This window comes from Medicago sativa, chromosome 1 (assembly GCF_051527215.1).
Source record: "Medicago sativa cultivar Bolivia chromosome 1, Bolivia_mono, whole genome shotgun sequence".
NCBI classification, from domain to species: Eukaryota; Viridiplantae; Streptophyta; class Magnoliopsida; order Fabales; family Fabaceae; genus Medicago; species Medicago sativa.
In genome coordinates, this window is record NC_140749.1 from 28370476 (window position 1) to 28387559 (window position 17084).

Consider the following 17084-nt stretch of genomic DNA (forward strand, 5'->3'; position numbering starts at 1 on the left):
TGCACGTGTGTTCAGCAAGATTGATTTGAGGTCGGGTTATCATCAGATTAAAGTAAAAATGAAGATATGCAGAAGACGGCTTTTAGGACGCGATATGGTCATTATGAATATAAGGTGATGCCTTTTGGTGTGAGTAATGCGCCTGACGTGTTTATGGAGTATATGAATCGCATTTTCCATGCATTTTTGGATCGCTTTGTGGTTGTGTTCATCGATGATATTTTGGTTTACTCTAAGACAGAAGAAGAACATGCAGAACATTTGAAAATCGTTTTGCAAGTGCTAAAAGAGAAGAAGTTGTATGCTAAATTGTCTAAGTGTGAATTCTGGTTAAACGAGGTAAGTTTTCTGGGCCATGTTATTTCTGGTAGTGGTATTGCAGTCGATCCATCTAAAGTTGAAGCAGTATCACAATGGGAGACTCCTAAGTCAGTTACAGAGATTAGAAGCTTTTTGGGTTTGGCAGGATACTACCGAAGATTTATAGAAGGATTTTCTAAGTTAGCACTTCCGTTAACACAGTTGACGTGTAAAGGTAAAACCTTTGTGTGGGATGTTCATTGTGAGAACAGTTTTAATGAATTGAAGAAGCGTTTGACGACGGCTCCAGTTTTGATTTTGCCAAAACCTGATGAACCTTTTGCTGTGTATTGTGATGCGTCCAAACTGGGCTTAGACGGTGTGCTTATGCAAGATGGTAAAGTGGTTGCTTATGCCTCAAGACAGTTGAGAACTCATGAACGAAATTATCGTACTCATGATCTGGAGTTAGCTGCAGTCGTATTTGTCCTTAAGATTTGGAGACATTACTTGTATGGTTCGAGATTTGAGGTGTTTAGTGATCACAAGAGCTTGAAGTATTTGATTGATCAGAAAGAATTGAATATGCGACAGCGACGGTGGCTCGAATTGTTGAAGGATTATGACTTTAGTTTGAATTACCATCCGGGTAAAGCTAATGTTGTTGCGGATGCCTTAAGTAGGAAAAGTTTACATATGTCTGCTATGATGGTGAAGGAATTTGAATTGCTTGAACAGTTTAGGGATATGAGCTTGGTTTGTGAAATGTCGTCTCGGAGCGTTAAGTTAGGAATGTTGAAAATTGATAATGATTCCTTAAAAGATATTAAAGATGCGCAGCAAGCTGATGTTAAGTTTGTGGACTTGTTGGTTGCTAGTAATCAAACTGAAGATAATGACTTCAAGGTAGATGATCAAGGTGTGCTGAGATTTCGAGGTAGGATTTGCATTCCAGACAATGATGAGATAAAGAAGATGATTCTTGAAGAGAGTCATAGGAGTAGCTTAAGTATTCATCCGGGAGCTACAAAGATGTATCATGACTTGAAGAAGTTGTTTTGGTGGTCTGGATTGAAACGTGATGTAGCACAATTTGTGTACTCTTGTCTGATTTGTCAGAAGTCGAAGGTAGAGCATCAGAAACCTGCTGGGTTGATGACACCGTTAAATGTACCAGAATGGAAATGGGATAGCATATCCATGGATTTTGTGACGATTTTGCCGAATACTCCTACAGGGAATGACGCTATTTGGGTGATTGTCGATAGATTGACGAAGTCGGCACACTTCATTCCGATCAATATTAGTTTTCCTGTAGCTCAGTTGGCGGAAATTTATATTCGAGACATTGTGAAGCTGCATGGTGTTCCTTCAAGCATTGTGTCAGATAGAGATCCAAGATTTACTTTGAGATTTTGGAAAAGTTTGCAAGAAGCTTTAGGCTCTAAGTTGAGATTGAGTTCGGCTTATCATCCCCAAACAGATGGTCAGTCGGAAAGAACGATTCAGTCACTCGAAGATTTGTTGAGAGTATGTGTACTTGAGCAAGGTGGAACTTGGGATAGTCATCTTCCGTTGATAGAGTTCACTTATAATAACAGCTATCATTCAAGTATTGGGATGGCACCTTTCAAGGCTTTGTATGGTCGGAGGTGTAGGACTCCGTTCTGTTGGTTTGAGACAGGTGAAAGTGTGGTTTTAGGACCAGAAATTGTTCAACAGACTACTGAGAAGGTGAAAATGATTCAAGAGAAGATGAAAGCGTCGCAGAGTCGACAGAAGAGTTACCATGATAAGCGTAAGAAAGACCTTGAGTTTCAAGAGGGAGACCATGTGTTCTTGAGAGTTACTCCAACGACCGGTGTTGGTCGTGCATTGAAGTCAAAGAAGTTGACTCCAAAGTTTATTGGTCCTTATCAGATATCTGAGAGAATTGGCACGGTGGCTTATAGAGTTGGCTTACCACCGCATTTATCGAATTTGCACGATGTGTTTCATGTGTCGCAACTGAGGAAGTATGTTCCAGACCCGTCCCATGTGATTCAGAGTGATGATGTGCAAGTTAGAGACAACCTTACGGTAGAGACCTTATCCTTGAGGATTGATGATCGCAAGATGAAGACGTTGAGAGGCAAGGAGATACCTCTAGTGAGAGTTGTTTGGAGTGGAACGACTGGTGAAAGCTTGACATGGGAGCTAGAGAGTAAGATGATGGAGTCTTATCCAGAGTTGTTTGCTTGAGGTAAATTTTCGAGGACGAAAATTCTATAAGTTGGGGAGAGTTTTAACGCCCGTCTTAATTATTTAATTAATTCGATGAAGTTTAGAGTATATTTATAAATATATGCTTATATGATTTATGATTTAAGTGATTGATATATGTGGATTTTATGATTCCTGAAGTTGTTATGTTGGTATGACTTATTTTATTATTAAATAAAATAAGATATGATAAAGAAAATAAAAATATTAGAATTTGGGCTGTGTTGTGAGATGAGTAATTTAGTAGTGAGAAGAGTAAAAAGGAGAGATAAATAGACAGACATAAGTTAGAAAAACGGTACGTACGTTTTTGGAGAAAAAGGGAGAAAAGTCAGAAGAGGAGAACAAGAGAGTGATGGCTGCGATTTCTGCAATTACCAGGTAAGGGTGAGACTAATTTTCAATATTATTAAGGGTATAATTCTATAGGATGAATTTAGCATGATTAGGTTAAGCTTTGGTGAGAATTGGGAATCAGGTTTAAGATCAATTTTGATGATTGAATCATGAACAGATGTTAGATTGATGCAAAATTAGTGTACAGACCTTAGATATTACTTAAGATGATAATTAGATGCTATTTGGATGAAAGAATCATGAGTATAAGTGAAAAGTTGTGATTTTTAGGTTTCTGGCCGTACTGACATTCATCGCTCGCACCTGCGAGCAAGGACACTCGCAACTGCGAGCTAGAACCCAGAGCTCGCAACTGCGAGCAATGCAACTCGCAACTGCGAGTGACTTGTAAGCTCGCCATTGCGAGCAGAATAACTCGCCACTGCGAGTAAGGACTTAGGAACCCAGAATGCACGCTTTACTCGCCATTGCGAGCAAAGTTACTCGCCACTGCGAGTTAGGCTGATAGTTGCCCAAAATTGTCCCGATGCGATCCTTTCGCACGTGTAGTCTTGAGTTGATCTTAGAAGTAAGTAAGAGAGCTGTTTAGGATACTTTCATAAGCTCCAGAAGTTTGTTCAGGTGACTGAGATTAGTAGTGTTGTTGCATGAATGTTATAATGATGCTTTATGATACTTATGTTGATGTAATTCATTCCTTAGATGATGTTAACGCATTCAAGTGTTATTAAATGCTGTATCTTGCTGCTGTTCCGTGCTATTGACTGTTAGTGTCTTGAAGTTGCATGAGTCGGTCTATGTTGTTGGAAGTTTGAGTTCATTGCATGCTCATTAAAGTTGGGGGCTTTAGGCCCGACAGCCTTTGTGCTCATTAAAGTTGGGGGCTTTAGGCCCGGCAGCCTTTGTGCTCACACGTTGAAGAGCCTATTATGCTCATTTTGTAGTTGATTGGTACCACATGCATTTGCATATCAAGAAGTTTCATGATGGTCTAAGTTGTTAAGCTGTTGTTGAGTTGATAGAGTTGCATGGTCAAAGATGAGTTGTGTCGTCAAGTTGAGTGTTAAGTTGATTATGATTTGAGATGAAAATTAGTAATAGTATTTGATGATTGTATTTGTTATGAAATGAAAAATATGCTAAGTGTTAATTGTTGAGATGTTATTAATGTTTAACTTGTTAAATGCATTTTATTGGATTATATGCTTAATGTATTGATTATGAAATCTCACCCCTTCTGCGTATATGTTGCCTCGACCGTGGGTAATGTGCAGGTAATAAAGATTAGAGGCGTTCGTGAGTGGACTCCTCACTTGGTGTCTAGGTGCTCTGATTCGTAACGGGATGGGGGCTTGCTTTTACTTCTATTCCTTACGTGTCTCTTTTATGAACTAATTTATGAGATTTTCCAATCAGGCCTGCGTGCGAAGACTTTTAAATGTTGAACTATTTTCCGCTGCAACAGTTTTAAGATTTTCATGATGTTGAATTTGAAGGATTATTATTATTATCCATTTTATGATTTAAATGAAGTATGTGACATTCCGTTTGTGATCAAAATACTCTGATTTTAAATGAAATTTTAAGGTTGGGAAAACGGGATGTTACAGAAGCAATACGGGTTATAACATCTTGTTGGGCTTCAGAACAATCCAGATCAAATAGTGATCTGTTACACAAGAATCAGTAACAAATATAGTAACTCCTAAAAAGTAGGAACATCTTTAGGAACAAACCAAACACATCCAAAGTTTCCTAAATAGTTACCACAACTTTAGGAAATAATAAACCATCTGATTCTGTACAAAAAGCACGCAGCTTGGCCAACAAGAAATAAGACGTGGATTCCTTAAAAAGTGCGTAAATCAAGCCACATAAACAGGGCACACTGAACCGTGCTAAGATGTTGGAACATCGTATCCAACATCATACATGAATATTTGTTTTAGCAAAAGTGAAGCCAACACACAAATATCCAACACATAGAACACCCTGACCCCCATCCTCCAACCTCCTATCCTCCTTACCATATCTAGCCACCAACACTCAATACCACAAACCCTCTCTATCAACTAACAATCTCCAACACCACTTTCCCAACAACGCCTCATTCAACTCCCTCAACTGCCTAACTCCCAAACCACCATACTCCTTTCGCATACACACATACCTCCATCCTTCCCAAGAAATTTTCCTATGATCCCGCCCCCCCCCCCCCCCCCCCCCCCCCCCCAAAAAAAAAAAAGGATAATCAAAAGAGATTTTATGGAAGAGATTATACCTGATGGAGTCTTGAAGAAGGAAAGAGCATAGACAGGTAAAGTAGTTAAGACAGACTTTAGAGTAATCAACCTCCGCGGGTTTCCACCAATAGACAATCCCAAGTAAAGGAAAGGAACTTTACCCATTTTACAACTCTATACTTATAATTTTAATCTATATCAAAAAAATTATATAAAATATTGTTTGTAATTTACACGCAATTTTTTTTATAAAATATCATTGATAATCTACACGTATTAATGCCATAAAAAGAGCGGAAAAACGGACACGTGAGAGTATATCTATTCAACTAGTATTTATAAATATCATTTATTTAATTTATGGTTCGATGTCCGGGCATGCATCGAACTGTCATTGCCTTCCTACTACTGTTGACATTAGATTATTGGACAGGTTTCATATTCTCCCTTCCTTGCGGCGCTTCAAGGATATTGAGATGATTGTTTGGAAATCTCCGACTCCTCCATTCATCAAGGTCAACACGGATGGTTCTCTTCGACATTCTAATGCTGTCCAATATATTTTATGAGTGAGCGGTATAGGATTGGAGTTCCCTAGAGGTGTCGACCTAGTCGGGATGTCCAGCGGCTCCTTGATGTCTTCCTCACTCTTGATTCAGCAAAAAAAAAATTATTTAATTAATCCTTAAATATATAAGTGAATTCATATTAGAGTAAAGTTATTTTTTCTACCAAAAAAAAAAAAGAGTAAGGTTATTTTAATTTCTGAAAAAAGAAAGAAAAAAGCCCTTAAATTAATTTTTCTTTTTAAAGCCCTTGAATTAATTTTTTTTTGACAAAAAAGCCTTTGATTTAATGAAAATTATAAAAACTCTTCAATTATTAATTCCACTACGATCCTTAATAAATTATTATTTCCACTAGGTTAGGGGGTTATGTGTCTAATATGCTTTGGGCAACATTGTTTTGGAAGAGCAACGTTGTAGTGGAACATTGTGTATGGACAAGGAAATTTGTGGTTGTGTTCAAATGACATCGTATGGGCTACCATGTGCACGCTTTATTGCTACTAAAATCCGTGACGACAAGCCTATTTTATTGGATGAGATACACTGTCATTGGCATAGGTTATGTATGGTTGAAGAAAGTAATGAAGATGGTTATTCTGTCGAGGAGGAGTGTAATGGTATTCAAGAACGTCTCAAGAAAGTCCCTTATCAAATGAAGCTAGAAATGAAAGAGGTTTTGCGGCAGTTGGCATTTCCAGACACCACAATGTTGTCTCCACCACCACGAAAAGTACCAACCAAGGGAGCCAAGAAAAAAGTGGATATTGTGAGGTCTAGACCAAAAGTGGCATCGACTAGTCGAATCCCTTCTTGGTGGGAGCGTGTTGATTCCCAAAATCCGGATAGTCAACCGTCATCATCACCAACAACGTCATCATTCCTAAAAAGAAAGGTGCTCGTCTTGGTAAAACACCACGTTCCCCACTTCCACCACCTACTCGATTTCCAAAGTCTACACCGGTTCCAAAGCCTATTCCGGTTCCAACGTCTATTCCGGTTTTGAGCCCTATTGATTATATGCCAAAGTTCATGGTTCCATTTATTGAAAAAGTGGCGGATGTTATATGCGATGGACATTGTGGATTTCGAGTATAGCCGAGTTCTTGGGATTGACTGAAGAAAGTCATATCATGATTCATAGACATCTTATTCAAGAGTTGAAAGATCATATAAATAATTTTGTGGAGGTATATGCAGGTGAGAATCGTTATAACTACAGTTTAAATGGCTTACATCTTCCAACAAATAGTGGTGGTATTGCACTTGTTGATAAGTGGTTGACGTTTTCGGACATAGGATACATCGTTGCAAATTATTACAATAGGTGTGTGATCTTGTTGACAAATTATGAAATTGGAACTTCAGAATCTTTTTACCCACTAAGAGGGCTACCACCGACGAAGCAAAAAACCCCCATCATGTGCCATGACTTAATTCCCAATCATTTTGTGCTTCTATTTTTGAAAGATGGTTGTCCACTACCTCCATCATCTACGGAGTGGAACAATCATAGAAGTATTGATGCATCGACTTGGGAATTTAAGTATTTGGATCAACATGCTAGGTCCCAAAATCTCATGATTATTGAAAAGGGATAGAAACCGGCCCAACCAAAAAAGAGAGTCAAATGAAGCAAAACCTATTTTGTGTGACACTCCCGAAAAAGCAAAGGAAGAATTTGAAGTTATTGGAGAAGATGAAGAAGATTCAATTTCACTTGATGCGATATGAGTGATTTTTTGTCGGTGTTAATCATTTTTTTTGGTAGAAATTACACCGACATATTTTTTGGGTCGATACTGTAATGCCAATTTTTTGTGGCCAATATATAACTAACATTATGTAATTTATATAAATATATGAAAATATGAATTTTATGTGGTGGAACTAGTGCAATACTTTTTTATTCGTTATTAATGTTTACGCATTTGATATACTTTTTTTTATTGGTTATTACATTTCATTTAATTTCATTCTAATTACATTCTAATGTATGATTTTTTTTTCATAAAGCTTTTGTCAAGTAAAACATGTCTGAGGTTGCAAAACTTGAAGGTCGTGTTCGGTACCCTTCTTTCAAAAAGACAATTAAGGTTATGATAACTCCGACAGATACTATTGATGATTTGAAGGCACAACTTAACACATATTTTGAGTATCTTGGTGAAAATCAATATACACGTCACATATTTGGTCAAATGCCTTGCATGGACCTCGGAGCAGATAAAGATGAAGACATGTGGAAAACGGCGAGCTATGTGCCTTGACTTATTCGTGACGATAGCGACGTAAGATTTATGTTTAGGAATATGGTTGAAGATAATATATTATATATGTGTGTTCGTTCCATTTGCACATGCGTATAATGTCAATATATATTTTATGTAATGATATGTAATGTGTTGTTTAATTTCAAACACTCTTTAATATTTTGATGAATTCCAAACATTCGTGTAATTTTAACGAAATGGATTGATTTAATTATGGTCAATTGTAAAAGATTATGTATTGTTCTTGTTTATGAGTGATTATGAAGTGTATGAGTTGTATTGCCTCTGAAAATGATGTGGTTGAATTACAGGTAAAAATAGGCTGAAAAATGGCTTGAATCCATTATGCAGAACCTGCTGTCTGCATAATTGAATGTATCGGCAGTTAACTGCCGATCGATCCGACGACAGTTAACTGCCGAGGAATACGTAACCGGCGGCTAACCGACAAAATTACATAAATTTCATAAGATCTACATGATTTTTAAAAAATCAAAGTGTTAAAAATATGCCTTAGAGAATATATTGATCGTGTTTTCTAAACTTTTATGACTAAAATAGATACGATCCAATTAAAAAAATAAAACTGGAAACTAAAAAATAAAAAAATCTGCCAGAATTGGCGGTGTGCCCCAAAAGTGATAAATATTAATAATAGTGGTCCCATGACAGTTACCAGTTAGAGCTACTTTAGTTAGCAATACATTCTATAAAATTGTGGCATTTCTTTAATGGTCACTTCAAAATTAGTTAGTTAGCTAGAAAAACAAGCAATATTGCTTGTTCTTGCTCTTGATTTTTTTCCCCTAAAAAAGGTTAACATGGAAGAGGGAAGGGTAGTGAGTGAGTTCACACAAGATGGAACTGTTGATCTTAAAGGGAAACCTATTCTCAAATCCAAAACCGGTTGTTGGAAAGCTTGTTCCTTCTTTGTTGGTATGCCATTTCCTCTTGCTCTCTCATCTATGGTTATTTTTGTTTGTTGAAATAATAAATGTTGTTAAAAATGGTTTTGATTCGACATTTTTTTTAAACCGTCAATGATATTAATTAGTTGTAATGTTAGTATTTTTATCATTCACCAAAATTGAACTTGAGTTTTCAATGCCTTTTTTATTAAAATTGTTAAAAATGTACGTGGAAGGAGGTACGTAAGAATGCCTTGTGGTATATAAGGATGGTCTATTGGCTGTGTTAATGAGTTAATCAATGAAAATGCCAAAAATTGGATTTCATTATTTTGCAATGGAAAATGCTATTTATCTAGAAAAATAGCATCACGAATTTTTCAAGACACATGTGACAAGTTTTAATTGCATGATTTTGTCCACTTCCTATTTTTCAGCCACACCTCCTTGAATTGTGGCAAATAGTGCATTGTGATTGGTTGCTTTTTATTCTTGAAGAATTCTTGATGTTTTTTTTCTAGAGATATAACATTGCTCTTTTGCAATAACCACAACGATCTAGTAATGGCAAGCCACAGTTTGCAAGATATATTATTATGTACCCACCCGTATCATTTACAATTTTAAGAAAGTAATTGGTTATGTTGGTTTTAATAATAAATGAATTTCATTTACTAAAGTTTTCTTATTAATAACAACTAGTGAAGTAATTAGGTGACTTAAGATAAAATAAATAAGTGTGTATATTTGTGGAAAAAGTTAATAGTATTAAAAATTATAAGTATATATAAGAACCAAGTTGCTTGGGCTCCAGTGGCAAGGAGCTCCTTCCAAGGACGTACCTGGGGAATACCGGGTTCGATTTCCAGGGGGAACAACGTTTGCCCAGTGCGCATGCCTCTATGTACGAGCCGGATTAGTCGCCCACCTTTGGTGGGTTGGAAATCGGTGCGAAAGAAAAAAAAAATTATAAGTATATATACCCTAAAGTGAGGATTTTAGAAATAATATGAGCCAAAAAATATCATCATAAAAAGAACATTTATAATGAGGGAGGGTACTACTCAAAATACTTCGGGTGTTCGATTAAAATACATATTAATGTTTGATGAAGAAAATAAAAGCTTTTCAATTTCAAGTATGAAAAATGAATAATCAAGTATATCAGATCCTTCCTTCAAAAAAATAAAAAAAAGGTATATCAAATCCTATGCCAAAATTCAACTTCATTTTTATATAAAATAACAAGGTTATAACACGACTTGAGACTCTATCTCATAGCATGTTATGGACCTGGATATCTCATTATACATACAGCTGTAAGATGCAGTTGAGATTTGATTTGATTTGTTGCTATACTTTATGACCTCGTTCGAAATTAATAGAAGAGTAAATTCTTGATGGAGAGGTAGGTCATGTAGTAGCTTTGGCGTATAAAGAGATGTACTACCAAGAAAGAATTCCTAATATACCACTATAATATAATTCCTTATAAAATCTTGTTCATCTGGCTTTTCTCACACACACAGACATATATAAGAATGATATTAAAAATTCTATGATTATAATTATTGTTTTATTTTTTTAAGGGATAATTATTCTTTTATATAAACTCTTGTATTTTTTTTTGAAAGGAGTACCCTAAGACACTGTATATGGATCACCTTCTTTTTGAAGAGGCACTCCTTTCAAAAGAAAAGTATCACAGATACTAGTTTTTTTTAATGAAGAGGTCCATGGTACTAGTAAGCATGGCTAAAAAAACCAAACAATAGCATAAAAACATCCACAACAGTGACATTTTTTATAACTTAAATCTCTCGCGTGCACATAATTTATTTATAATTTTAATAGTAGTATCAAATAAATATTAATTCGGCTATCTTTAAAAAAAATTCAATCTGTCAAACTTTAGAATCTCACACAAAGTTCTTAAACGGAGTGCACATAATTTATTTATAATTTTAATAGTAGTATCAAATAAATATTCAATCTGCCTATCTTTAAAAAAAAAAATTCAATCCATCAAACCTTAGGATCTCACACAAATTTCTTAAACGGAACTCGTTAATTATCTATCAACAACTCTATATCATTGCATTTTAATATTCTAATATTAAAAAAAGATATATCCTACTTAAAATTAAAATGCTTAAGTGAGACCCTGTCCCATTAAATACTCAAATTTTCCCCGAATAAAAGTACCACATAGGGACCAACTATCAAATTTTAAATGGTAATTGGTTAGATCGCCATTGGGATGGTCTAAGGAGTGTAAGTGTTATAGATTGGCGGCACAAGAGTACAACTCTAAGATATTAGCAAACTCTTGTCCAACAATTACAGATTTTTTTTTTGCACCCAATCCAGTTATTCTTTTTTGTAAGAACTCAATCCAAATATTGAATCTACATACATAAAAGAACACATATATACAAGAATAGAGTCCTGTGAGCATAGCTCAATTAGTAGGACAATGCATTATTATATGCAGGGGCCGGTGTTCAAACCCCGGACACCCCACTTATTCACCTTATAAGGTGAATTCTAGCCACTAGACTGCCTGACTAAAAAAAAATCGAGTTATAACTGCAAACGAAAAAAACGACTAAAAGTTGACACAATGAATAGATATCAGTATTATAAGTATATCTAGGTCAATTTAAGATCATTTTTGACATGAATTTCCACATTCTTGTTCCAAAAGTCGTCTTAGATTTGGTTAAAATGTCCATGTTGATTCATTTTTATCGTAGTTAAATGTGACATGTTATTAATGTTGATGTCACATCATTAAATATAACAAGTTGTGAAAAAGGAATCATAAACCATTATGTGTTATTGGACCACATTGAATCATATCGTTGACAATGAAATGTGTATTTTGGTGCAGTGTATGAGGTATTTGAGAGAATGGCTTATTATGGGATATCGTCAAATTTGATCTTATATTTAATAAAGAAGCTTCATCAAGGTACTGTGACTTCTTCTACCAATGTCACCAATTGGGTTGGTACCATTTGGATCACTCCAATATTAGGTGCTTATGTTGCTGACGCCTATCTTGGCCGTTATTGGACCTTTGTTACTGCTTCCTTTATCTACCTATTGGTATGTCTTAATTTATTATCTAGTGTTAAATAGGGTTAATTAAGTAAAAATATATAGGAATCACGCGAACTTATAGAGACGATTTACATATTTAAGCCCTCTAAAAAATAAAATCATACTTTTTAGTCTTTGTAAAATTTTTCGCAAGTATGTGTAGTCCTTGTAAAATTTTCCGTATGTATTTTTAGTCCGTAAAATTTTCCGTATGTATTTTTAGTCCTTGTAAAATTTTCCTTCAACATTTTTAATCCCTGTAAAAATTTTCTGTCAAAATTTTGTCCCTAAAATGCTAAAGGAAAATGTTACATGGACTAAAAAATGTGATTTTATTTTGTAAGGATTAAAACAAAATTCTAAATATTTATAGGACCATTTACTTAATTAACCCTTTCAAATATAACCCTATTTTATTGTTGGGCCAATGATTCAAATGTGACCTCAAATTGGCAGGGCATGTCTATGCTCACATTATCAGTTTCTCTTCCAAGCCTAAAACCACCTGAGTGTCATGAAATGGATGTTACAAAATGCAAGGAAGCTTCCACATTACAGCTAGTAGTGTTCTATGGTGCACTCTACACTCTAGCAGTAGGAACAGGTGGAACTAAGCCTAACATTTCCACCATTGGTGCTGATCAATTTGATGAGTTTGACACAAAAGAGAAGAAACATAAACTCTCATTCTTCAATTGGTGGATGTTCAGCATCTTTATTGGGACCCTTTTTGCAAATTCTGTTTTAGTCTATATACAAGATAATGTGGGTTGGACTCTTGGTTATGCACTTCCAACTCTTGGACTTGCAATATCTATCATAATATTTTTGGCAGGCACACCATTCTATAGACATAAAGTACCTACAGGGAGTCCCTTCACTAAAATGGCTAAGGTCATTGTGGCTGCTATGAAGAAATGGAATGTGCCTATTCCTAGTGACCCTAAAGAACTATATGAACTTGATTTGGAAGAGTATGCAAAGAAAGGAAGTGTTAGAATTGATTCCACTCCCACATTGAGGTATAAGTTCCATGTTTGATTTAATACCTATTTTTTTTTCACAAATACATATATGCATATGTTATTTACCAAGTGATTCGACTAAGTTTCAATTAAGGACAAATCATTCAGGAAAACTCGAGTTGAATTTTGATTGTAACAATCCTTAACCAACCTTTACTTACCAACAGAGCAAGCTCCAATTTACTAGAGTCCTCTTTCCCTAGGAATTGGAGGTTTAATAAAAGAAAATGCATGTCATTCGGTATGTCTTGTGTTGTATGCTAGGGGTGTTCAAAACCGAAAAAACCCAAACCGAAACCGCAAAAAATCTCATTTGGTTTGGATGTATTCAGATCAATTTTTTACTCAACCACATGGTTTTGTTTGCGATTTTTATTTTACCAACCAAACCAAACCGCAACTTAAGAAAAATAATAATTAAACCTATATATGTCACGTAGACAAATACTCATAAAAACTTAATGGAAACTTCTATAAAATGAGATATTTTCTCACTTGTTAAGTTTCTTCTTTTCTTTTTTTTTTCTTTCAAAAATGTATTTATGTGCTACTTGAACTTTTAGATAATGATAAAATCTCAGTCTTGTACATTTCTCACATAATATGATTATCTTTTGTCCATATTTTTAATACAGTCTATGTTGTTGGGTGAAAAATGAAATTTTAATATTGGATGAAATATAAAATATTGTTGAAAATATGTTGTGTTTTAACTTTTTAATTTGATTTTAATGTTAAAAACAAAATATTGTACTGTATAAAATAACCGCGCCATACGAACCAATCCAAGTTGCATTGATTTGGTTTGGATGACTTTTTAAAAGTCAATTGAACAAAACCGAACCACATGCTTTTTTATCTCACGATTAGGATGACTTTTATGCACCGAACCAAACCGCACCGCGAACACCCTACTGAATGCAACATGGCAAATAAATATTACTTATTTTTTAATTGTGGACTTATCATGTCAAGTTTGGCATGTTATTTGCAACTAGATAGATGTTATGTTGGTAAATGGTAATGCCTCAAATTTTTTTTTTGGTGGTCGAGGTTTGAACCTCGGACCCTGCATATATTATGCATTGTCCCTACCAACTGAGCTAAGCTCACGAGGACGGTAATGCCTCAAATTTTCCTAAACTTATACTATCATTGTTATAATTTGAATTTTGATCTTAAAAAAAAATATGTATGCAGATTCCTCAACAAGGCATGTGTCAAGACTAATTCAAGTACTAGTGGAGGTGTGTTATGCCCAGTTACACATGTAGAGGAGACCAAACAAATGATAAGAATGATCCCAATCATGGCTACTACATTAATTCCTAGTACAATGATTGCTCAAATAAATACACTATTTGTGAAGCAAGGAACAACACTTGATAGAGGCATTGGGAGTTTCAAAATTCCACCAGCAAGTTTAGGTACATTTGTGACAATATCAATGCTTATAAGTGTTGTGCTCTATGATCGTTTCTTTGTAAAGATTATGCAAAGATGGACTAAAAACCCTAGAGGAATTACTCTCCTTCAAAGGATGGGCATAGGAATCATAATTCATATAGTGATTATGGTAGTTGCAACTTTCACTGAAAGATATAGGCTTAGTGTAGCCAAAGAACATGGAGTAGTTGAAAATGGAGGATTAGTTCCATTGAGCATATTCATTTTACTCCCTCAATTTTTACTTATGGGAACAGCTGATGCATTTTTAGAGGTTGCTAAAATTGAGTTCTTCTATGATCAAGCTCCAGAAAGCATGAAAAGCTTGGGCACTTCTTATTCAATGACTAGCTTAGGCATTGGAAATTTTATTAGTACATTTCTTCTATCAACAGTTTCACACATCACTGAGGAACATGGTCACAAAGGGTGGATTTTGAATAACCTCAATGCTTCTCATCTTGATTACTACTATGCATTTTTGGCAATATTAAACATCTTGAACTTTATCTTCTTTTGTATTGTTACGAAGTATTATGTATATAGAGCTGAAATTTCAGATTCCATAAAAGTGCTTGCAGAAGAATTGAAGGAGAAGAAAAGTGTTGTGTCATACCAAGTGACTCCAAGAGATTAGTTTATTGGTTCTTGGGTAGTATTGTAACATTAAATGTATAACATCCAAATGTATTTTTCAGAACAAAACTCAGACATGGAGAAAGAAGAAGATGAACTGAATGTGCTAAACTGAATTATAATTCATTGTAACAGAAAATTTACAAGTGACAAGCTCTTACACACTTGATCATAACTGTTGTAACTAACTAAATGAGCGCTAAATGAAAATGAAATTACAAGTGAAATGCAACTAACTAAAATGTGACTTGAGTTTCAAGCTAAGTAACTTGTGCTTCACGCTTTGTCTTATCTTCCTCTTCTCTATTTATTGCTAATACCCCCTCGCAAGCTGGAGGTCGGTAGATGTCTAGCATCCCAAGCTTGACAATACGATCGTGAAACTGTTTTGGAAAAAAGGAAATATTGATTGACAATATTAAAGCCTCTTTCAGCCTCCAAGCTGTTATGCACCAACTCATCATAATCTGTTACCCTTTGCTGACTTACTACAACATAAAGTTCTCCCCTCAAAGCATGCTTATATTGATTGACCTTCCACATCTCATTACCCGCATACTCATTGTGAGTAGAGTAATAAGATAATTCCTCAAACTTTTTCGTAAAATCTGTCACCGACATATGACCTTGCCTCAGATGGAGACATTTTTGCTCCTTCCTGACCTTGTATGACAAAGGAAGGTACTTCTCCCTCATCACTTGCTTGAAATTCTCCCAGTTCAACTCCAACCCATTATTCTCCATTCTACGCCGAGCAGTTTCCCACCAATCAAGCGCTGCACCTCGGAATTGATTTGTTGCAAAAACCACCTTATCTTCCTCGGTACAGTGAACCATCAGAAAATCTTTTCCATCTGCTTGATCCACCTCTTAGCTTCAGGTGGCTCACCGCTACCATCGAACTCTGGGGGATGGTTTCGATTGAATTCTCGAAAGATTGGATTTCCCACAACTGGAGGTGGTGGAGGGGGCTGATGACAAACACCCAGACCTTGCTGCATATTCGCAGCCCACTGCTGCTGAGTCTGAGCGTTCTGCTGTATCTGCTGCTGCATCATATGCATCATCTGTTGGTTTTGTTGCATCAACTGTGCCCACATCTGAGCATCAGGATTAACATTCTCCTCCACATACGGATTACCTCTTGGCCGGCCTCGTCCCCTTCGGGCTCCAGACATTTTCGCTCTAACTGTCATATTTAAGTCAAAGTGATCAATTTTAACTAATATAACAACGAGAACAAATATCCTAAACACCAAAAAGAACGACTACTTGAATTGTATTATTAATGACCCAAGGCACAATCTGGATAGACCTGCTCTGATACCAATTGGAACACCCATATTTGAAAATATCTTGAATATTCAAAGGAGTGCTAATATTGATATTGGATACATTAATTATACAATAATATTACAACGTCAAGTCTTGAGTCTAAATACATCAACGTTCCAAAGTTCTTATGTTACATTATTGGACCAAGTATTGTCACAACGTAGTACAAGACAACATATATATAAAATATCACGACTCATAATGTAACATATGCATCCTTAATCTACACCATGATAGCTCCAAGCGAACACGATCATTCCACGACCTTTTCTTTACCCTTACCTTGTAATACCTGTGAACCTGAACAAATAAGGAGTTGGATGAGACATAATGCCTCAGTGAGTTCTTCCTAGCCCTAGGCTGGTGATAACCTTGGGGAAAACCTACGGTTACCACGTGTCTAGAATACAACCTGCCGGTTGATTATATGTGTGTGGGCATTCTTGTCTAGACGGATGTGCACACTAGAATCCGTCTTAGAATCTTCATATCATGTTATAGGCTTACTAATATCATACGTGTCATGGCGGTGAAGGGATCCTAATACCGCTTTGCTAAGATACGTTAAGTGCACGAAGCCTACACTTAATTCATGACACAACCTATACCGGACGAATAGGGAACCTAA

The 17084-nt window shown here is 35.7% G+C and overlaps 1 protein-coding gene across 1 annotated transcript; it reads left to right on the plus strand.

Moving 5' to 3' along the window:
• The first annotated feature begins 8718 nt into the window (after positions 1-8718).
• Positions 8719-15267, plus strand: LOC146953991 (protein NRT1/ PTR FAMILY 5.2-like). The gene is made up of 4 exons (XM_085713228.1): positions 8719-8937; positions 11803-12020; positions 12471-13036; positions 14240-15267. Exons 1-4 carry the CDS (start codon positions 8823-8825, stop codon positions 15120-15122), a joined length of 1782 nt encoding a protein of 593 aa, XP_085569354.1. The 5' UTR covers positions 8719-8822; the 3' UTR covers positions 15123-15267.
• The last annotated feature ends 1817 nt before the right edge of the window (positions 15268-17084 follow it).

What these genes read in the sequence shown, in the direction of transcription:
- LOC146953991 (XM_085713228.1), top strand. Translation starts at nt 8,823, where the DNA reads ATGGAAGAGGGAAGGGTAGTGAGTGAGTTCACACAAGATGGAACTGTT. An exon ending in AGCTTGTTCCTTCTTTGTTG is followed by an intron (nt 8,938 to 11,802) that starts GTATGCCATTTC and finishes ATTTTGGTGCAG; the next exon opens with TGTATGAGGTATTTGAGAGA. An exon ending in GATTCCACTCCCACATTGAG is followed by an intron (nt 13,037 to 14,239) that starts GTATAAGTTCCA and finishes ATATGTATGCAG; the next exon opens with ATTCCTCAACAAGGCATGTG.